At 33.4% G+C, this 22,853-nt stretch overlaps 2 protein-coding genes across 2 annotated transcripts in view; both read left to right on the top strand.

Annotated features, from left to right (window-relative positions):
- LOC134855741 (probable serine incorporator) overlaps nt 1–22,853 on the top strand; it is a 460,860-nt gene that overhangs the window by 53,311 nt on the left and 384,696 nt on the right. The gene's annotated exons all lie outside the window — the stretch shown is intronic.
- The window catches only part of LOC134841539 (myosin-IIIb-like), a 62,517-nt gene that overhangs the window by 4,576 nt on the left and 35,088 nt on the right, over nt 1–22,853 (top strand). Inside the window, exons 2-3 of the mRNA XM_063857572.1 lie at nt 1,933–2,178; nt 2,416–2,520. Of these exons, the coding sequence (XP_063713642.1) occupies nt 1,933–2,178; nt 2,416–2,520 (351 nt within the window). The remainder of the gene's footprint in view (nt 1–1,932; nt 2,179–2,415; nt 2,521–22,853) is intronic.

Below are 22,853 nucleotides of genomic sequence, written 5' to 3'. Positions count from 1 at the left end.
GCATCAGTAAAATTATAAAGCAATAGATTTTTGTTCAAAACAGATTTTTTTTGTAAGCGCGCGTAAAGCCGTCTTAGTCTTTAAGAAAGGCTTTGAACAAGTGGTGCGTTTTTGAACAAATTATGTTCTCCCAATGTTGATATACTCGGCTTTTTGCTGGCGGTGCTAGTCTGTTTGTTGTTCCGACCATTGAAAATGGGGATAAACTTTGTATTCGGGTGTCTTTTAGTTTTTTTTTCAATCAAAATCAGGTACCACAAACAATCATCGGACTGATTTGAGTGATATAACATATAAAAGCTCTTTCAGTCGTGCTTCGAACGACATTCAAAAAAGTCCCAGTGTCGAGAAAAACCGTTTTAATTTTTCTATGATTTATTGTTTAAATTCGACCAAATAAAGTGATGAGAATTTGTTAAATTGGTTATTTAGATTTGAAATAATTGATTTTTCTATGGCGAGAAAAATTTGTTGTTAAAAAAACAGGAAAAAAATCAAATGTTTTTATTTTATTTTTGTTTGTTATTTTTTTTCAAGATATCCCCTGGCGATTATGCCTAACTTACTAACTTTTCACGCGTCTGTATAGTTTTTACATGACACCATCTACAAATACGACCTTAATTTGAAGAACTTATATTTGTACTTTTCATGAATATGGCTGGAAGATTCTGTGCTACTTGCACAGCAACCGGCTATCCTTGTTATTTTATTATTTTTTTTGATAAATATTTCAACACAGTACATAGTTCAACACGTTAAACTGGCAATGAGTTATTATCTTGGTATTAGATTTCGAACGGGAAACTTTTTGCTCTAAACCAACAGGGGAACTATGGACGAGGGCGGTTTTTTCCCCAAGTGTGGGTACACTAGTGGAAGCTCATGCGGAATTTAGCATTGATTTTGAATGAACCACTTTTCAGTCGTTACTTACGTTCATAAATAGTTCAAAAATTCTCATAACGGTGTGTTACTTGAACGAAAAAATTGAACGGTGCGTTTTTTTCTCACTTTTCCTGCTAGAAACATATTTAGATTCGTTTCAAAATTTCTTGATTAATTTTAATTCTTACGCAACTAATGACTATGTTAATACGTGGTCACTCATTTCGAATTTTTTGGAATCGAACACGTTCAGTTTTGTGTGCAGTTAAAGTTAACAAGTTCAAGTTTTATTTTTGAAACCGATTAGGGGTGCCTACGACTAGCGAGTTTCAGAAATTTCGGGGATAAGTTTGAACTTCTATCTTATTCAGATTGTTTTTATACTGGCTACGATTGAACAATTTTTTAAAAATTATTAATGCAGAGCGCGGATCGTATGTCAGTCACCTGTCTAGACAATGCCATTTATCTGCTGCATTATGTTTTTTCATCTATGTTTTCAATGCTTATTTTTTTCTCTTTTTTGTAGATCAGAATTTTTTTTGTATTTCATTTGATAAAACAGGCCGTACTCTGTAACCCAAATGAGTTCGTTAACTGTCCTTTCACTGTTTCTGGTGCTTCATGTTAAAGTTTTTATATCTGCATATCTACCATTATATTCAGAAAAAATTTCTTCTTCCAAGTTCTATGTCGGAATTCAAGAAATTTGTAACCGCTGAATCTAAGCTCTTTCGTTAATGTTTGTGTTTATGATACAAGCCTTCATGTACTCTAAATCAGGAAGGGGATGATTGTTTGACTTTTGTTGATTAGAAAATTTCCTCTTTTTAGAGTTGTTTTGATACGGCCTCTTTTCACGTTTTCTGCCCTTATAAAACTCCTTGTTGATGTTTGGCTGGTGTTGTCAAAAGCAGCTTCGCATGCACACAAAAAATGAAAAATTTGAAGGAATTAGGTACAAGACCTGACATCGTTTTTTTTCATTTCGAAAGCTTTACTTAATTGCGGTGAAAATTTTTTTGAAGACCATTCGTATTATAGGCGCGTATTCGCTCTACTGGTAAACTGGTGGCCATCAAGATTATGGAGAACTCCTCGGAATTGGCTGAAGAAATAGACACGGAGTACTCTGTCCTGGCCAAGGGAAACGGACATCCCAATCTACCCGAATTCTATGGGGCATTTCTACACAATGGGCTCGGTACCGGAGGTGGAGGGACTAGCCCGGCTGTGACGACGCTGGCGGTTCCTGGGGATATACCAAAGCAGATTTGGATAGCGATTGAGGTAAAATCACCTGCTACAATGATATCTTTAGCTCATGAAAAGCTTATTAATTCGACACTTTTTTTTTGACATTTATGGAAATAAATATTCATGGGCTATGAAAACTGCATGTTTTTTGATGAGAGTTTCCCTGAATATTTGCTCCAAAATTTAGCTGTCTTTTCCTATAATTTGATTTTTATGAGTGAGCAGTGTTTTTTACTCTCTAATAGTTCTTCGTTGTATTGCTCGATTCAGCTATGTGAGGGTGGCACAGTGACTGACCTGGCCAAGAATGTGACTATCAGAGGCAGGAAGATAGATGAGATCATGATATCCTACATCATGCGAGACACTGCCAGGGTTAGCTTAGCGTCAATTACAATATTTTCAGAAAAAGTTATTCGTTGCGTGTAATATATTTTTTGATATGTTTGCAAACTTTAAATTTCTACAAGTGTTATTTTTGTTTTTACTTACACCTGAATTATAAATAGTGTTTCGAAGTGCGCATAAATTATTCCAGCATTTTGACAAAGTTGACAATTTCTAAACCTCCATAACTTGATGAGAAATGGTCGCAGGTGAACAAAGTTTTGATTATAAACTCGGGGCCTAATAATCTTAGTGGTATAAAAACGTGTTAAAGGCTAGCATTTCGATCATCGAAAGAGGTATGTGTGAAAATTGTTGACCGGTCAATGAGCAGAACAGTCCTATAGTAGGAAGGGTCTGGTCTAAACAAACAAATATTGGGTCATACGACCTAATTGAGTTAGGACCGATGGGTATAACTCATAGAGTAATTTCGGATAGGGTACACCGTCTGCTCGTCACGCTATCTTATTTTCGGCCGGATAGATTCGTGCAACTTCTTAGTCTAATACCAATCCTAATCTTACTCTTATACTATCTAGTCTCAGGTTGTTTAACTGGTCTCTGCTAGGCTCAATAGATCTAGGGTATACTGGTTTATTGCGGCTGCTGAAGTACTCGGGAGAGTTCAACTAATTTCTAAGTTAAATTCAAATCTCTCTGGTGCTGAAATTACAAGTAATTTCAGCACTTACAAATAAGTGGATTGTTAGTCAGATGGATCATGATTGGTTAATATTAAATACTTTACATTGGTAAAATATCTAATTTATCCAATCATAAAATGTAGTTTAGATCAGGTTCCACCCATCCGGGTTTTACAGAGTTTTTTTAGAATAGTCTTTCTGTAATTCAAAGGATGGATGATGGACGTTGGTATTTGGCGAACATCATATTTCTTCTGGGTTCTCTTGTTAGAGAAGTTCCAGGTTCAATCGTTGTGTCTTCTCATGACAACGACTGGGTTTTCGCAACAAACTCAAATCTGATTTCAGAATGGTTGGCTATGTCAGGTTTTTCTGTTTCATTGATGAGAACTTCTTTGTGTTTGATCTTGTCTGGGAATGGCGTGGAGATTGCGCGTGGAGGGGATGCCTGGTTACTCGGATCTGTACGTATACTTGAACATCGAGGTGGTCATTGGTCTAGTTCAATGAAGTCCTTTTCTGCGAAGTCAAGTCGTACTCTAAATCCTTTGAGTTGTGTTTGTGAGCGGCATATCGATTGTGGTTGGCCATTCTTTTTCGAGTGTGGTGGGGTCGTTTTGTCTTTGGATGTTCGTCCTTGGTGTTGTATGCTGATCTATATATTGCATAATATAATTTACATTTTATAAAACTTTTATTAGTTTAATGTTTTTTAATTATGATTTTGGTTAGTTGTTTTCACAAAAGCTTTTTGTTTTAGTTCAGTTATTTTGAAGAGTTACTCACCCTTGAGTAGCTCTTATTAAAAATAGGAGTGTGTGTCACAAAGCGTGGATGTAGCGCGGTGGGTTAGGCCGGCTATAGCATGCTCAGGACGTCCTCTTCTGGTGGGTTAGGCCAGGAGTGGGAGTATGATTGCATGCGGTTTTTGTGAGAGGTCCTGTTATGTGATAACGTTTTATGTTGGATTTGTTGTGGTTTTTCTTATGTTTTGTTGGTTGTGTCCTTTTTCCAAAAATCAAATTGTTTGTGGTATGGGTTTGTCTTTCGACTTTTTTGTGTTTTATTATTTCTTTCTTAGACTTTATAATAGTCTTCAAAAGAATAAATTATCCAGTTTTAAACTGGGTTAATCCGGTTTGGGTACCGTTGGTTTCCTTTTCTTAGTCATGCTGTTATTCTATGATTTGTGGTGTTTAGTAAGCTGCGTTGGTTAGTGTTGTTTAGTATATAATTCCTTTCCAACCGGGTTAAAGGAAAGTTTGAAAGTGTTATCTTGTGTTAGAGTTGTTGAGTGTGAAAACTTGAAACTGAAATTCATTATTTTAAACAATTCGTCGTGGGCGAGCTGTGCGAGTGTGGATAGAATGTTTGTGCGAATGAATGGAAATATCAAAATGTTAGTACTGCATTTTCGTCTTATCAATTTATTACATAGAAATTCAAATTTTACTGCTATTTGTTGGGAAAAATTAAGTTACAAATTTTCATCCTAATTAAATTTATTGCTTGTGGGGAAAAAATTTATAAATTAAATTACTGCATTGGTATTATATTTATTTAATTGTTGGTGCAAAAAATTAATAGGGTTTTAAACAGTTTTGAAGAAGTTTGCTATTTTTTATTTTTCTTTTGTGAATTTTTCAGATGATCGTTGGATGGAGGCTAAAATGCTAAATAAGACATGGATAAAGAATGGTTAGTTTCTAATTTTTATTTTAATTTGTTAATAATATGTATAATTCATACTTACCTGTTAGTCGTCGGGGAAGAAACCGTGGGGGAAGATGTCGTGGATGAGATCTGAAGTTGTTAGTAATTTAGCTAAGATGCGGATGATATTTTTAGTTTGAAGCAGTGGCCAAAGCAATTGAAGTGCTTTAATGGTGGTTAGTTCTTCAGTGCCAACTGCAAATTCATAAGGTGTGTTTTGGCTTAGATTATATAATTTGTGATTGAATTTAGTGTTATGGATGAATTCTAAAATGGGGATTTCTATAGGTTGAACAAACTCGTGTGGGATAAGGAAGGGTCGGGATTCTTCTGCGTTGAAGGTCTTGGTGATGGGACAAAAATTATACATTTGGGTTATGGGATCATAATTTCGAAGAATACCATGAAGGTTAGTGTCTTTAATGCAATATGTGAAGTTAAGAAAGAATGGTGAGGTGTATTTGGAATTGATGAATTGAAAACGGTGGTGTGGTTGTCTGGAGGGAGTGTGTAGGTCGAAGTGATTTTGGATAAAACGATAATATGTATATGTGTGAGTTTGTTTAGTACGCAACATAATATCGTGTGAGCAGTGCAAATCTCTTTCATGTGGTGCAAGGAAATGAAAGGTTAGTGAAAATATTTGGAAGCGTTCTTTAAAACTTTCGTATGCTTGTGTGTCTGTTAGTGCTTCTGAGATGATGTGGTCAAATTTGCGATCAAAGATATTGAGTGTAAATATATATGGTGTTGTGATGAAAAATTTTTCTGTGATTTGTGGTTTAGCAAAGCCTTCATCGTCTAAGAATTGATCCTGGTTAGTTCTTATGATGTTATGATCGTAATATTCTAGCGTATATTCGTTAGCTCGGGGTGCAGTGTATGTTTTTAGTGATTTTTTATATCCGATGTAAGTAAATTGTCTAGGTGTTAGTGGTGTAGTGAGTCGATATAGCATGTCTTTATTTCGTTCTATATCGATGTGAGTGTTAGATAAAGGTAGGCAAAGGGGATTAGTAAAATGATAATATGATGTCCAATGGAGTGTAGGCATTAAAACGTGTTCGTCTACAAAGTTACGTGTTTCGTTAGTGTCGTGAGGTGTGTTTAAGGTGTATTGTGGAAATGAGGGTAAAGTGATAGCTAAAAATTCTTTTGTGTTAGTGTGATTTGGATGATTTATATATTCACGGGCTGTTCCTGGTTTTGCTGGGAAAGGATGGTTGGGGAACTTTCTTTTAAAAGTGCGGTAAGCTCTATTAGTGCTGAGTGAAGATTCAGTAGATGTGGATGATGGTGCTAATGATTCGGTATAAACTGAAGAGGGTGTAGGGGTAGAAGGGTTGGATGAATCTATTGTGGATGAAATTTGGTTTATGGTGGGGGTGTCAAGGTGGTAGGGTTGTTGTTGTAGGGTAATAAAATTATCTAGTTCTGGGGAGATTTGGGGGGTATCTGGAGAATTAGATGATCGGTCTGAATGAAGTGAAGAATAGGTTGGAGTGACTTGGGAAGCATAAGAGGGTGTAGAATTGGTTGGAACAGGGTTATTTGGTAGTATTGGTTGAAAAGGGGGTTGGGAAAAATTTGAGGGGTTGGTGTGAAAATTATTGGATGGAGATGGTTCAGAGTCGGCAAATTCATCGGGGGTTTCAATATTCGGGTTATTGAGTTGTGAGGTGGAGTATAAAACTGAGATGTGTGAATTAGTATCGGAATTCATGCCTGATGTTACATTACTGGTTGGGAAATCGGGTGGCGGGAAAGCAAAAAGTGGTATTATTGTAATTGGAGTAGTGAGGTTGGTTGGATGGGAATTTGAACGGTGTAGGGATCCAAGTTGTCGGCTCATCGTGGGCTAAAAAAATTATTATTTTGAGACTGAAAAGCGGTGGTATGGGGTTGTTCTATAATTTGTTCATAAGTATTTTCATTTTGTGAGTGGTGTTGCATTATATGTTGGATGGGACTTTGTGATATGGTTGGTCTAAAATTTTGATTATGTGTTATGGCTAAATTTCGAAAATTACGTGGGACTAGGGATAATGGATGGTTATGTGCTAGGGGTGGTAACTGTGGTGCTGTTGGCGTTGTGTCTACATTGTTATGTTCTTCGTCGTATGTGTTCTGTCTGGTTGCTATTTTTGTGTTGTATTCTTTTATTTGTGCATCTAAAAGAATTTTGTTTATTGATGTAGAAAAAATTCCAAAAAATCCTGCAAATAGTATGCGTGCTACACTTGCTTGTCTGTTTACTTGTGTGTGTATAGCACATGTGTTGTAGATTCCTTTTAAAAGTGAGAAAAGAAATCCAATAAAGTTAAACATTGCGTATAAAATAGTTAATTTTTCTAAGATGTAGTAGGGCCATCCTAGAAAATCAAGTATTTCATTCTTGAGTGTAACAAAGCTAAAAATATTGATAGGTGATATATCTTGGGGACGGTATTTTTCACCGTTTAGATATATATAATCTTTAATGTCTTTAAAATATCCGCTATAGTCTTGCGTATAGATGTCTGCAAATCCTGCGGTTTCGGCAAGTTTGCGTAAGTTTTGGTCAATTGATTGTCTTTGTATTGTGTCCATCTGTGTTAATAATTCTTGGAATTGTTGTGTTCTAATGTGATGTTGAATATCTGATTTTGAATATATTCCTATTGATTGTAAGTCTATATTTGGGTTTCGAGCGATAGCGCGAATGCTTTCTGGTGAAAATTGTTTGAGTGATTGCATTAATGTGGGATATGGGGTGAGAAGGTAATATTTATCTTCATCAGGGTTCAGTTGTACTACATTGTGGCTATTTTCTGATCCACATGGGACTGCGGTATCCCAGAAATAGGTTCTTCTTGAAAGTGTGTCAACGAAATGTACTTTATTCTTATAAAAGATAGGGATTCTTTTATAGCATCGTTTGTCTCCAAAAACATATAGTGGTGATACTTTTTTGGTACAAGTATAAAACCAAAAAATGTTTCCTTCATAGTCTAAAAAATTTGATCTATTTCCTGATAGTAAATATCCTGCGTAGGGTATTTTTAATACTGCTAGTGCAAGTGATTGTAGTATTTGTGTTCTTTCTAATTCACATAGTTGGTGTAGTGTTTCTAATTCGGAGAGTGACATTTCTTGAAAAATTCGGCTAATCGTGTAGTCTAGTTTCATATCTAAGTGAATATCATAGTGGATATTACCGAAATATGTACTATTCATTAGTGATAGTTCTTGTAAACGTGTGCTTCTAGTGTCATGGGGCTTGAGATGTCCACCAGGTTGTCCTTTACTTTTTTGAAAATGAACTGGTATATATGATGTTCCTTCGTTTGGAGGATGACCTGTGGCATATGGGTCGATTTTTATTTTTCCAGTGGTCATGTCGAATCCTTTTTCGTATTCAACTAATATTTCAGAGTATTGTGTTTTGTGAAGTGGGTTCCTGTATTTACATGCAAGTTCTGTTTCTTGATATATTTGAAAACGTGTCAATTTATTTTCTATATTGTGTATGTTTCTAAAATTAGAACTTTGTTTTCGTGATGGATGTACTTGTTCATATGGAATTGATTGTATAAAGTATTTTTCGTGAAATTTTATCATACGAGCGTGTATTTTTGCTACTTGAAATGTTGTACATGTGTCTTCGGGGAACCAAACAATTGTTGCTTGTGTTCGTGTTGTAGGGTCACAATAACCTTGATCATTTTTACAAGGTAATCTAATTCCTTGATAGATCATTGTATTGTCTGATAAATCTCGTGTGAGTTGAATTTTTTCGAGTTGTATTTTCCAATCGAAAAACATTATTTCTTGGTATCCTTTATTTTTTGTGTCTGCTTTGCAGTTTGATGGATTATTTATACCAATGTGTGGTATCCAGTGTTTATCGTGCATGTCATAGGTTAATCGTCCGTGTGCGCCGTTATATGGGTATTTTTCATCTAATTTTATATGTCCTTGATGTCTTTCAAGTTCTGCTTGATGTACAGAATCTGAAAAAACTTGGAAATATACTAACTTTCTATCTGTGTTTTTATTTTTTGTGATATTTAGTCGGAGTAACTCGTTTTTACAATCTTCGGGGTTTAGATGTAAAAGTCGTTCGATATTACTCTGGTAGAATGATTCATGGTCAAGTCGGTTTTTATTTCCGTTTGAGACTTGTGAACAATGTACTTTCTTTTCGGAAAATGTTGCTGTGAATTTATATCCGATAACTGTTGTTGCTCGGGCTTTTGAGTAAAGTGTTGTGATTACATTTGTAGTTTCTATGGCTTGTGGTTCTGTTTCGCATTGTGATACTTGATTTATTGCATATTTGTGTAGTGTTTTTTGTTCGTTTTCTTCACAATCGTAATGTGTTACTAATAAATCTTGTGGTCCTGTGCGGGGGGAAGGGTTTATGTTTTGATTTGAGATTACTAGAAAAAGGAGTTGGAGAAAAATTAATAAGTTTAGAATATACATGTGTATGATAATCCTGAGTATGGGTTATAAAATGTGATGTAACCAATTGTCTTTTTGGTATATCTGTCGTATTTGTATATTACTTCAGTTGTTATAAATGGTGGTGGTAGGGATTGAGCTGTTATATTTGGTGGATTTAATGGATAGGGATGTTGAGTAATGTTGTTTAATTTAACCGTGATTTCAAATTTTAATTGTAGACTATTCTGTTGGAGTATTTGGATGTTATGAGCACGAATGTCTTCGTGAATGTCTTGTCTATATTGTAGTCTATTTAGTGCCCAGTTGTGAAGGCGATTACTTTCTAAGTGTTGTCCAAATAGTAGTGGAGGTGCTGTAAAGGTATTCCAATCTAGTCTTAAAGGAATAGTTGTTGATGATTGTTCTCGATATCTTGCGTCGAGATTATTTGGAAAATTTAAGTTAAAAGGTTTCGGTGAGATTTGGCTAATTGATGGTGTTGATGGTAGTGATAATGTTTCCCGTAGTGATGAGGATGTTGTATCTGAAGAAATATCTATTGGGTCATTGGTTAAATTTGGTTCACCTTGTGTGAATGAATGTGTTTTCCAATATGGTAGTCGTGATGTTTGGTTTGGGGGATTGAAGGGATTTTCACGTATTTGTTCAGATGTTGGTGTTGAACCTAAGTAATCTGAGGGTAAGCTTGAGGTGCTACGTTGTGAAAGAAGTGTTGGGGTTTCTGGTAAGACACCAGTGGGGTTTTCTGGAGTGTTTTGTGATGGGGATTGAGGTATTGCAAAATGAACTCGGGGAGTTTGAAAATTTCTATTTCTTCGAGGATGTATAATTTGTCTATTTATTTCGATTGTGTTTTGGTTTTGACTAGGATTTCGTATTCTACTTAGTTCTGGTGGTAGTGTTGGGTATAGATTATATGTTGGTTCACTTAAAGGTGCTTACCGTTGAACGGGTTCTAGTGGTTCAGATAAGCGTGCGTGTCGTTCTTCAAAAGTATATGGGTTATCTTGAAAGGAAATTCGTGTAGATGTTTGAGGATTTTGTGTAGTTGAAGGTGTTGTTGGGTTATCTTGGGATGATGTCGGTGAAGACTGACTTTGTGACTGTTGGGTAGCAATTTTTGATAGCTTTCTGGTCTATTCTTTTAGTGAAAAAGTTTATGTTTATTATAGTATTCTTCTAAGAAGAGAATTAGGAGGATTGTTGCTAGGGCGAATGTGATGATTGCTTTCTTTATACATTTGCATATGGTCAAAATGAGGGATGATAGAAATGTTATGAAAATTACAAATAGTAAAAAAAATATCAGTTCTACTGAAAATAGTTCGTATCATTTAGAGAAGTTTTGTGAATCGTACCTGTGGATATAATCAAGGGCTTTTGAAAGTTGGAGGAATAGTTCAAATATGGAATAGAAAATTAAAAAAATATTGCAAAAAATGATTAAGATTATTACAAAAGATTCAAAGATATCAAAAAGAAATGTTATAAAAGTTTTAAGTATCGTAAAAAATTGTTTGAGGTTTGTGATAATTATAGTGACTGATTGAGAGAAGAGCATTTACGAAATGACTTCTTGATCGAATATTTTTTGTTGTTTGGGGCAATTTTCAAGTGTGGTCGGATTATTTATTGGTTTTTTGACAAGTGGGTTGAGTTTGGTGAAAAATTGTTGGGGGCAATTTTTATGGTGATCGGGAGGTCGTCTTTTTCTTTATTTTTATTTGTCAAATGATCCGGGGTATGGTGAGATTTTTGTACTTTAGGCTAATTAAAATGTTCGTTTTGTTACTTTAGGCTAATTTAACAGATTTGTTTTGGGGGTATTTGAGGTCTGAGTTGGGGAAATATTGTTGATCTTTGGGTTATTAGATAAGGGAGGGTTATGATATTATGGTGATATTTGTTTTAGTTGTCAAGTTGGAGTGGTTTGCTTATTTTTGACCTGGAGGTCGGAAAGTTATAGTTATAGATATGCCTGGAGTTTTATATGGTTCGTCTAATTGATCTAAGTTTAAGTTAGAGAAGGTGACGGATTGGATGAATCCTATTGGTTTAAATTTGAACTAGATTCATTGCGTGTTTGTCAGCATGTTATTTTGAAAAATGAAAATTCAAAATGTTTCAAAGGTTTCAAGACTGTGAAATATAAAATGAAAGTTGTTTTTGAAATTCGACTTTCTTTAATATTTTAGATTGTTGGATGAAGATTTTATAATTTTTACGTGGTTGATTTCTAAGTCGTGATGACTATCTATGTTCTGATTTGTCTATTTGCTCTTGGGGTATTATTTGTTCTGTCATTTTTCTATTTTTTCTTTCTTTTTGAGGTGTATTTTGATCTAGATTTTTTGTATTGTTTTTTGTGGTGGTTGATTTTGTATTTTGGTTTTTGAGGTGAAAATCTTTTTGTTCCTTTGTTGTATTTTCCGTATGTGGGTCATTTTGAATAACTTGTAAACCTGTAAAAGAATATAATTGAGTTAGTTCGCGGAGTGCGTATTCTTTTGGATAATAAGGTAATAGGTTATTTCGGTGTTGAACGATTTCTTTTTTGTCGGAGTCGGTGATTTTATATGTGACATCAGTGGGTTTTGCAATTATTTGGTATGGTCCTTTACGAAGGGGTTGTAATTTTTTAGAAATTCCTTTTTGAGTATTAAAATTGGGTATTAAAACAAATGTTCCAATTTTTAAATCGGAGGCTGGTGTAAAGCGTGAATTTATCTGTTCATTAATGTTTTGCCTTTGTAACAACTTTTTTGTTACTTTTTGGTAAATTTCATTGTGTTTTTTGTCTCTGTTTAAAATCCATTCGGTGTGTGTACCGGAGGCTAATTTAAGAATTTGTGGGTGATGAAAATGATCTTCATCGTGTGTATGTAAAGGTAGGTTATAACAAATTGAGTCTTTATTTGGTTGACAATAACCTTGTGCGTTTTTATGAGAGTTTGCTGTAAACATAATCGGTTTGCGTGGCTTTTGATTAAAAACCATTTCATATGGTGACATTCCTAGAGTTGTCGTAATTTGTGAATTATATGCTAAGGGAAATAATTTTACATCTGCTGACCATTCGGTGTATTTTGTATCATTTCCATTGATGATACATCTGAGATATTCTTGTAATGAACGGTTCATACCTTCGACTAAGCCGTTTGTCCAAGGTGCATGAGATGTACGTGGTTTGTGTTTGATGTTATATAAATGACATAGTGTGATGATTTCATTATTTATGAATTCTGTACCGTTGTCTGTAACTAAAATTTCTGGTAGTCCAAATTTGGCTATCGAGTGTTCATAAAGCGTTGTGTAAGCGTAATAAGCGTTACAATGTGGTACTGGGTTAAGTGCTACATAATGTGTAAATGCGTCAATAATTACCATAATGTAGGAGTTTCCTTCTGATGAGGGTGAAATTGGTCCTTTAGTATCAAATGAGATACGGTGGTTAAAGTACAAACTTTGTCCTTTAAAATCTTGTTTTGTGCTATTTGTTTTTGATTTGGGTAAGGTTTATTTAGTTGGCATACTATACAGTCATTGCATAGTACTTTTATCCAAATTGGTGCATTTGGGAAATAAAAGTTTTGTATGAAATTTGAATATGTTTTCTCTGATCCAGAGTGTCCTTTAATATTTTGTGTATGTGAAATATTAAAAGCTATGAGAATCATACTTAAAGGGAGACAGGGAACTGTAGATTCATTTAATTTATATTCTAAAAGGTCTGTATTTTCATTAATTGTGGTATTATTAAATTTTCGAAAGTATCGGAGGAGTGTTTTGTTTCCTAAAATAGTTGTATCTGCCTTGACAGGTTTAGTTTTATATTTGTGCCATGATTTTAGTTGTCTAATTATCGGGTCAAGATTTTGATATTGTTATAATGTTGAAATTGTAATTGTTTCTGTTGGGTGGAGAAAAATGTTTTCGATTTCTAATTTAGATAAGGGTATTGTATCAAGTGGGTCATGGAGGTCAAAAACTTGATTTATTGTGTATTTTGAATCGTTTGTTTGTGGTCCTGATAAATTTATTTTATCAGTTAAGTTTGTGGTCCTGATAAATTTATTTTATCAGTTAATTTGCGAATTATATGCTAAGGGAAATAATTTTACATCTGCTGACCATTCGGTGTATTTTGTATCATTTCCATTGATGATACATCTGAGATATTCTTGTAATGAACGGTTCATACCTTCGACTAAGCCGTTTGTCCAAGGTGCATGAGATGTACGTGGTTTGTGTTTGATGTTATATAAATGACATAGTGTGATGATTTCATTATTTATGAATTCTGTACCGTTGTCTGTAACTAAAATTTCTGGTAGTCCAAATTTGGCTATCGAGTGTTCATAAAGCGTTGTGTAAGCGTAATAAGCGTTACAATGTGGTACTGGGTTAAGTGCTACATAATGTGTAAATGCGTCAATAATTACCATAATGTAGGAGTTTCCTTCTGATGAGGGTGAAATTGGTCCTTTAGTATCAAATGAGATACGGTGGTTAAAGTACAAACTTTGTCCTTTAAAATCTTGTTTTTGTGCTATTTGTTTTTGATTTGGGTAAGGTTTATTTAGTTGGCATACTATACAGTCCTTGCATAGTACTTTTATCCAAATTGGTGCATTTGGGAAATAAAAGTTTTGTATGAAATTTGAATATGTTTTCTCTGATCCAGAGTGTCCTTTAATATTTTGTGTATGTGAAATATTAAAAGCTATGAGAATCATACTTAAAGGGAGACAGGGAACTGTAGATTCATTTAATTTATATTCTAAAAGGTCTGTATTTTCATTAATTGTGGTATTATTAAATTTTCGAAAGTATCGGAGGAGTGTTTTGTTTCCTAAAATAGTTGTATCTGCCTTGACAGGTTTAGTTTTATATTTGTGCCATGATTTTAGTTGTCTAATTATCGGGTCAAGATTTTGATATTGTTATAATGTTGAAATTGTAATTGTTTCTGTTGGGTGGAGAAAAATGTTTTCGATTTCTAATTTAGATAAGGGTATTGTATCAAGTGGGTCATGGAGGTCAAAAACTTGATTTATTGTGTATTTTGAATCGTTTGTTTGTGGTCCTGATAAATTTATTTTATCAGTTAAGTTTTCTTTTTCAATTAGTGGAAAAAGATCTTTTTTAGGTGAATGTTGTTTTATTCTTTTTTGTTGGGTGTTATTTTTTATCCATTGTGAATATGGGATTGGTTTAAAAGTTGATGTTCCAAGTAGGTCAACTTCATAGTGATTATTTTGACAATCTAAATAAAGTGGGAAATGTTGTAAACTATTTATCTGTGATTGTTCAACGTCAGTTTTTACTGCATATTTGCATTCCAATCGAGGTGATGTTTCGTTTTCTGCAAGGTAGAATTTTATATTTTTGGGTATTTCAACTGTGGTTTTACGTGTAAGTAATTCAGGTGGTGTATTTCGACTTAAGGTGTCTGGTAATGCAAGATTCTTTCCTGCGGTCCAAACTATATGTAAGTTTGGGAATTTCATTAAAATTAATTGAAATCTATAAACTCGGTGGTTTGGATTAGACTTTTATGTAAAGAGAAAGATGATTGGTTTATGGTCTGTGAATAGAACTGTGGGATGTTTTGATCCAAGTATCAGAAATTCATATTCTGTTAGTGTATATATTATGGCTGTACATTCTCTCATTAGAGTTGAGAGTCGTAGCTCTGCTTGAGTGAATAAGCGAGAATTTGCTGATATAAGGTTCATTTTATTTGTACCATTATGTGATTGTAATAATGCTGCGCCGATGCCAAAGTTCGAAGCATCGCACATTGCATAGAATGGTTGATTTGGATCTGGAATTGTGTTTGAAATTTGTTCAGTTAAGAGTTTCTTTATTTCTTCAAATCGTGCTTGATGTTCTGTATTCCATTCAAAATTATTTTGTTGTCTAAGTATATTATAGAATGGTCTTAGGTATAATTGCATTTTATAAACATATTTGCTTAAAAAATTTAACATTCCAAGGAATTCTTGGATTTTCTTTTTATTTGTTGGTGGTTGGAGTTTCTGAATAGCATCAATGCGTGATTTCAATGGAGTGATTGTTTTTCTTTCTATATTATGTCCTAAGAATTTAACTCTTGTCAAAAAGAAGTGTGATTTATCAGGGGCGGCCTTCAGATTTTCGTTCTGAAGTATTTGGTGATATTGTTCTAAAACATTGAACATTTCTTCTTTAGTCTGTGATTGCATGAAAACATCGTCTAAATAGGTGATTGCGTTTTTCTTGAGTATTAGTGGTCGAAAAATTTTGCTCATAAAAGCTGAAAATGCTGCTGGTCCTATGGATATTCCATAGAATAAACGGTTGAATTCGTATTGTTGGTTTCCAATAACAAATTGTGTTAAACGTCGTGATTGTTCATCTAATGGCATTTGGTTATATGCACTGTTCATATCTGCGGTTGTAAAATATTTTCCGTTTATTTTTGTTAAAATAACTTGTATTGGTTCAATAGGCCAATTACACTTTGATTCATCTATGAGTGAGTTGAGGTATCTAGCATCGAGAACAATTTTTAATGATTCTCCTTTGGCTAGAATGATAACAGGGTTGATAAATGTGTTGCCTTTTGGTTGTTCTTCTTTATTTACTGGTGATATAATGTTGTATTGTTCTAAAATGTCGAGTAATCTGTTTACTTTATCGTGTAAGTGAATTGGTACTTTAATTGCTCTTTGTTTTTTGAAAACTGCGTCTGGTTTTAATGGGAGATGTAGTAATGAGCTGATTTTGCCAACATCAAATTTGGATGTTGCATAGACTGATGAATATTTAATTAGCTGTTTGGCTAATTTTTCAAATTCGTCTTGTGTTATTTGTGAATGTTGGAAATTAAACATCGTTAAAAATTTCTGTTGATTCTCTGTGTAGTTATTTATGTTGAATGTCGGTTTGAAATATGGTGTTTTTGTGAAATAATCCGTATTTCTTTTTTCGTTACTTATTATATTATTGATGGATAATTCTTCATTAAGAATTGTGGATTGACAAATATCTAATAATTGGAGTATATTATTTACGCGATATGCTTTTTCGTGTATTGGTGATATTGTAGCGTTGGTTTCGCAATAGCCTAAAAGTCCTAAAGGTAATGTTACTTGGTAAGGTGTGTTGTTGTATACATGTAAGGAAATAATATCGGAATTTGAGTTTTTCAAATATTTTATTGATGAGATTGTGATTTTGAAAAATTTATGAATAGGTTTGAATTCAAAATCTGACATATAAAATTTTTGTTTGTTTTGCTTTTTATCATATTGGTGAACTTGCTTTATTGAAAAATTGTATATGTTTCCTGATAGTGGTTTCAAGTGTTTTCTTTGTTGGTTATATATTGGATAGAATTTTGAAAAGAATGGTGGTTGTTTATTTAATCTTTGAAAAAATGTTAGAGATGTGTCTTTTGTTTTTGTATATTTATCTTTGATTAATATTTTACTGTTCAAGATGTTGATTGTTGGTATATATTTAGATATGAATGGTATTCCAATGATATTGTGTTTAATATCAGTGATATGGAATATTTGTTTAAATGGTTTGGTTAAAATTTTGTTTTGCTCCATTGTTCTTGTGGGGAGAAGAAATAATTGAATTTTTCCGTAGTTTATTAATGTTGATCCTTGTGCTGTTGCTAGTTTGCTGGAGGTTTCAAGAGGTGTTAGCTTTGGGTGTAAGGTTTTTATTTCATTCCATGTGGGAATGTTTATTATATTTTATTCTGCTCCTGAATCAATTAGAAAATCAATTTCAAGATCTGGTGGTTGAAATTCTTTGTTTCTTGGACTTTCTAAGAGAAATGGTATTGTCCAAATTTTTTCTTTGGGTTGTTCTTTTTGTATATTTTGATAGATGTGATTTGTATTCAAGCATTTTGTTTTGTCATTTTCATTAGATTGATTTGTAGTGTTAATTGCATTAGTTTCTTGCGTCGTCGGTGTGGAATGGATGGGTTCAATATAATAATTGTGAAGGAGTTCTGATTGATTTTCATATATGTGTGATGAAAATGGTTGTTCATATATGACAGGTTCATAGTCATTTTTGACTGCTATCATATTGATGGAAATAGTGTTTTCTATTTCACTTTCTGAGTCTGATGATCCACAGTTTATTTGATTGAGTTGTAACGTATCATTTACTGTGTCATCAATACCTGGAGGGTCTGATGTTGTTTCTGGATTTGATTGTACTTGATTAATATGTCTTTGATGTTTAGGTGTACTGCTTCTGTGGCGATTATTAGAATTATTATAGTGATTTTTATTCCGGTGTGGTGATTGGGAATAATTTCTATAACGATTATTATAAGTTGAATGTCGATTTTGTGAATTATTTCGTGATCTATTTTGATAATTATTGTTTGGTCTGTTATAGTTTGATCTATTATATGAGTTATTCCTTGATCGATTGTTCGGGTAATTCTGGTTTCGGTTGTTTGAATAACTTCTATTTCGATTATTGGAGTAGTTTCTATTTCTATTGTATGATGAGTTTCATGATTGATTGTTTGGATAGTAATTATTTCTTGATTGGGAATTAGATCTAGAAACAAATTGTGTGTTTGAATTAGATCTGGAATTGTTATTTCTACTATTTGGTCTATTGTAGTAATTTTGTGACGAATTTTGTGTATTTCTTCGTTCTGGCGATCTTCCTCTATAACTTGAGTTATGTGGTGATTGATTTCTTGTATAATTTGTATTGTTCGGGAGTGGTTTTCCTGAACTGTTGTTGCTGTACACATTTTTGTTCGGTAGATTTTGATCTTTTTTCATGTATTGATAGAATGATTTATTTGGTTCTTTGTATTTTTGAGGTTTATTTTGATTGTCTTGCTGTTTTTGTCTACATTCAGAAATACTATGTCCGTATCGTCGGCAATAATTACACCATTTTTTGAAAGATGGTTTGCCTTTAAAGTTTGGGTGTTTTTCATAAATATTGAGTATTTCAGTGATTTTTTCAACAAGGTCTGTATCTGATTCTTGTATATTGTTGATACTTGTGGTATTCGTTTCAATTCGATTAACATATTGTAATTTCAGATTTTCTGTTTCTTCGAGTTTCATTGTGATTTCTGCTTGTTCTAGTTTGTCTACTAGTTTTCGAAAATCTAAATCGGGTTCTCGAATTGAAGAAGGATGGGATGTTCTCTTTTTTATTGCTATTTTCCTTAATTGCGGTGTTAAGGTCATCATTAGGATTTCTGTCATCTTTCTGTTTTTATAGTCATGTGTATTTAATGAATATGCTTTTCGAACTAGTGTTTCGATGCGTACTGCTAATTGCTTGATGGTTTCATTTGGTAATCTGCGAATTTCATTACATAAAACTCTTTGTTGTTGTTTGTTTCTTTCGGAGTCAAACATTTTTGAAAATTCTTGTGTAAACCTTTTCCAATTTGATTTTATTTCTAGAGGCAATACTGAAAACCATTTTTGGGCTGCGCCGTCTAGGGTTGTCTGTATCAACGCTGTGCGTCGATGTATCCAGTTTTGATGTAGTGGCGTATTAATTGGTTCAGGTCCTATGTTTAAAATCAAATTTGCTGTTACTGCATTTAAATAGTCTTCTACAGAATATTCAGGGTCTGTTCCTGTGAATACCATTAGAGGTTTATTTGATGTTATTGATGATCCACCCATAAGGTATGGATTCATTGTCATTTGTAATGATTCTGCTGCATTTGGCATTTGAGAAAAATTTGAAAGTTGATTTCTTGTTATTTCGTGTTGTTGAAGATAATATGGGAGTGGTATTTCATTTTGCATTTGTGTCGGTTGATACGAGTGTGTGATCATTGGGTTTTGTTGCTGAATTGGTTGAAAATATTGTGTATTAATTGGGTTTTGTTGCTGAATTGGTTGTTGATTTTGTGTATCTATCGGTTGTGGAGAAAAAATTCTATGATTTGTATGTGGTTTCTGTACTCCTTGTCCACGATATTCTTGATTATATGGTGCAAATATATCTGGTTGTAAAAAATCATCATCTGAGGATAAGTAATCCATTTGATAAGATGTTTGTTTTTTATTTTTATTTTGTTGAAAAAATGGATAGTTTTCACTACGATCCTGTGGAGGATGTAAATTTGTTTGAAAATTTACTGAATTAGTTTGTGCCATTGGGTTATCCCAGTTTCGAGATCTTGTATAATTATTAAAATTTCTTCGTGGGGGATAATTTGTTTTTGATGAATGTGTGTAATTATAATTATGTTCTGCAAAATTGTTTCTAGTGAACGTTTTACGTGTTTTTGACGGTATTGTCATGGGTCTGTATGTTTGATAATCCATGTGTGAATATTTTGGGGCAACCGAAGGCTTAACGGTTGATTGTAAGGTTACCTGTGTTTGTGAAGGGTTTGTATTTCTTGGTGTTGTTAAATTTGGACGTATCGGTGAAATACTTTGTTGTGTAGTTGTTGTGTGTACGATTTCTTCATTTATGAAGTGTGATGGTGTCTGGATATCTTGTTGAGTGAGATTCCTAGTTCCATTGAGGTTTTCATTGTGTATGACTGTGGAGTTTAAACTATTATTTTGCATATCAGGTAAAAATGTATTATAGTTTAATGGTGTTGCATCAATGGTTAATGGTGTTACTTTTACATAATCTCTTACATAAGATATTGTACTTATTGCTTGACTGGAGATTGATTGTGGGATATTTATGAATGCATAATGAGACCATTCGGGGTCCCAAACATAGTCTGATTGTTCTGTGATGGCAGTATCATCGTTTGAGTTTTGAGGTCTAAAATTTTTTCTTGCATGTGAAATTAAATCTATATTATGTGTGAAATAATCTATTATAAACCATGCCAAAATTTTTTGTAAGTCGTGTTTTGTATGTTGTGAAACTTCATCTTTAGTGAAATTTTCTTGAATTATATTTAGAAAACTAGAGAGTAGTGTGATTTCATGTCGTACTCTTATGTGTTTAGATGTTTCTGTCGGTGAGACATTTGGGAGTGGGATTTCGTTTTCTAATATCGAGATATAACTATATATTATTGCAAAAACTTCATTGGTGAATATGGAGTTTGCTCTTTGTGAGTTATGATATTGTATGCTTTTTATATATTCTGAGAATACTTTTGAAAATTCTAAATCAAGGTCGTCTGTTTGAATTACATATCTGCTGTGATTCTGGTTTGGTGAGCTGAATTCTATGGAGTAGATTCCGTATTGTTGTGTTAAGTTACATGTATCTTTCAGATAGTGATCGATGATTTGTCTTTTGATCTTTACATCTGGGAACTCTGTTTTACATGGACTGATTCCGGGTTCAAACAAATTTAAGAGTAAATTTTTGCAAAGGATATGCTGTCCTCTATCAGTGGTTGCATCTACAATGAAGGGGAAGATATCATCATCATCTGGACTTTCTTCACCTGGGGTGTGCGTTGAGCTCATTTTTTCGTTTGATGACTGTTAATATGTAATTATCAATGTGTCTAATTGGTTGATTCCAATTGTATAAATGTACTGGTTTGTGTTTATATTGCTTTTTTATTCTTCTTTTTCCTCTTTTTGATGAATTTGAAGTTGTTTCTGAGTCGGAAAAATATAATTGATCGTGAATGGGGCAATTTTTATCTATAGATTCTTTTAATTTATAAAGTTCGTCTAAACTGCTGGTTTCTGATTCTGAAAATGCGTTTCGGTTTTTTGAAAATCTTTTTCGTGTTATTTGTCTTTGTTTGGTTATTATTTTTCTTTTTAGTGTTTGTCGTTTTGTTCTAATGTATCCAACTGTTTGTGTATGAGGTGTGATTACAAGGTCGTATTTTTTGTTATCTATTTCACAATTGTGTAAAACGATTGTTTGTTTATTTCCTAGGTTTTTAAATGACATAAGGTTTAGGATGACGGATGCAAAAGGTTGTTAAATGATTTCTATTTTCTTAGACTGTTAGTCCTTACGATTTTTTGGTTAGCCTAACCTGGGTCTATTTGTTCAGGGTTGGAGAGAAAAGTATATCGATTCCGAAGAATGATTTTTTACTTTCTCGTGGCTAGTATAAGCTAAGGTGTTAACTTACTTAATCTTACTTAAGGGTAGTGATTGTGTTCAAGGGTTGGAGAATAGTAAATCGATCCACAAGGTTCAGGTATAATTAGAACGCGAGTAGTTCGTTAGATACTATTTTAAACTTACTAAGTCTAAGATTTATCCTGGGTCTGGTAAGAGGGGGGATCAAGTGAAGGATGAATAACCGAAGTTCTTCACTGTTTATCCTAATTTGAATGATAAGTTTTGTTCAAAAATTTCTGTTAGTCCTGGGTTTTTAGAAAGGGTTGGATAGTGAATCGACGTTTGAGGTCGTTAGACACTAGCTAAGTGGGTGGGGGAGAACAAAATTGTTCTTTTTGATCCAAGGATAGGCCTTGATGATCAAGTTTTAAATTTAATTTAATAGAAAATAATTTAAGATCCAAGGATGAGCCTTGATGATCTGATTTTAAATTTAAGTGAATTTAAGTTTAAAATGATTTAAATTTGTGTAAAGAAAAGATTAAGTGTTTTTATGATATTAGTGAGCTTATGAATGCTGTTATGTTTAGGTGATGTAGCTGGAACAACAGGATGATTTGTGATTACTAACCATTTATTGTCATGCTACTAATTTTTATTTTGATTTTTCAATAAATATTTTTCAAACATGTTTTATATATTACTGCAGAATTTAGGAAAACGATCTGAGATCTTTTTATCAATCGTTATTGTATATTAATAATTTCGTTTAGCGCCTGAAATGATTTTGAAGATTGACTTCAAAATTTTATGTTTGCAAATGAAAATCTAAATTCATTGCTAGTAGTATTCTAAATACAAAAGTTTGTGTTGGCTTTTGCCGAACTATCATATAACTATATGGTAAGTTTCTACTTTGTCGTATGTCGTCTCTGGTTCGAGGTCTTCTTCCAATTCCGGGTAGTTCTGTTATTGTTCGGAATATTGGCTCTGATCTATTGAGTCGTAGAGACATTTCGATTAAATTATCGCCGTATAACATTTTGTTAATGTTTTGTCTAAATTCTAATCTATTTTTGGTTAATTCCAAGCTATTAAGGTCTTGTTCGAGACTTATGGTCGCACCAGATGAGTTAGGACCGATGGGTATAACTCATAGAGTAATTTCGGATAGGGTACACCGTCTGCTCGTCACGCTATCTTATTTTCGGCCGGATAGATTCGTGCAACTTCTTAGTCTAATACCAATCCTAATCTTACTCTTATACTATCTAGTCTCAGGTTGTTTAACTAGTCTCTGCTAGGCTCAATAGATCTAGGGTATACTGGTTTATTGCGGCTGCTGAAGTACTCGGGAGAGTTCAACTAATTTCTAAGTTAAATTCAAATCTCTCTGGTGCTGAAATTACAAGTAATTTCAGCACTTACAAATAAGTGGATTGTTAGTCAGATGGATCATGATTGGTTAATATTAAATACTTTACATTGGTAAAA

This window comes from Symsagittifera roscoffensis, chromosome 1 (assembly GCF_963678635.1).
Source record: "Symsagittifera roscoffensis chromosome 1, txSymRosc1.1, whole genome shotgun sequence".
NCBI classification, from domain to species: Eukaryota; Metazoa; Xenacoelomorpha; order Acoela; family Convolutidae; genus Symsagittifera; species Symsagittifera roscoffensis.
Note: the sequence above shows the minus strand (reverse complement) of the source record. Positions and strands in the feature narration are given on the sequence as shown.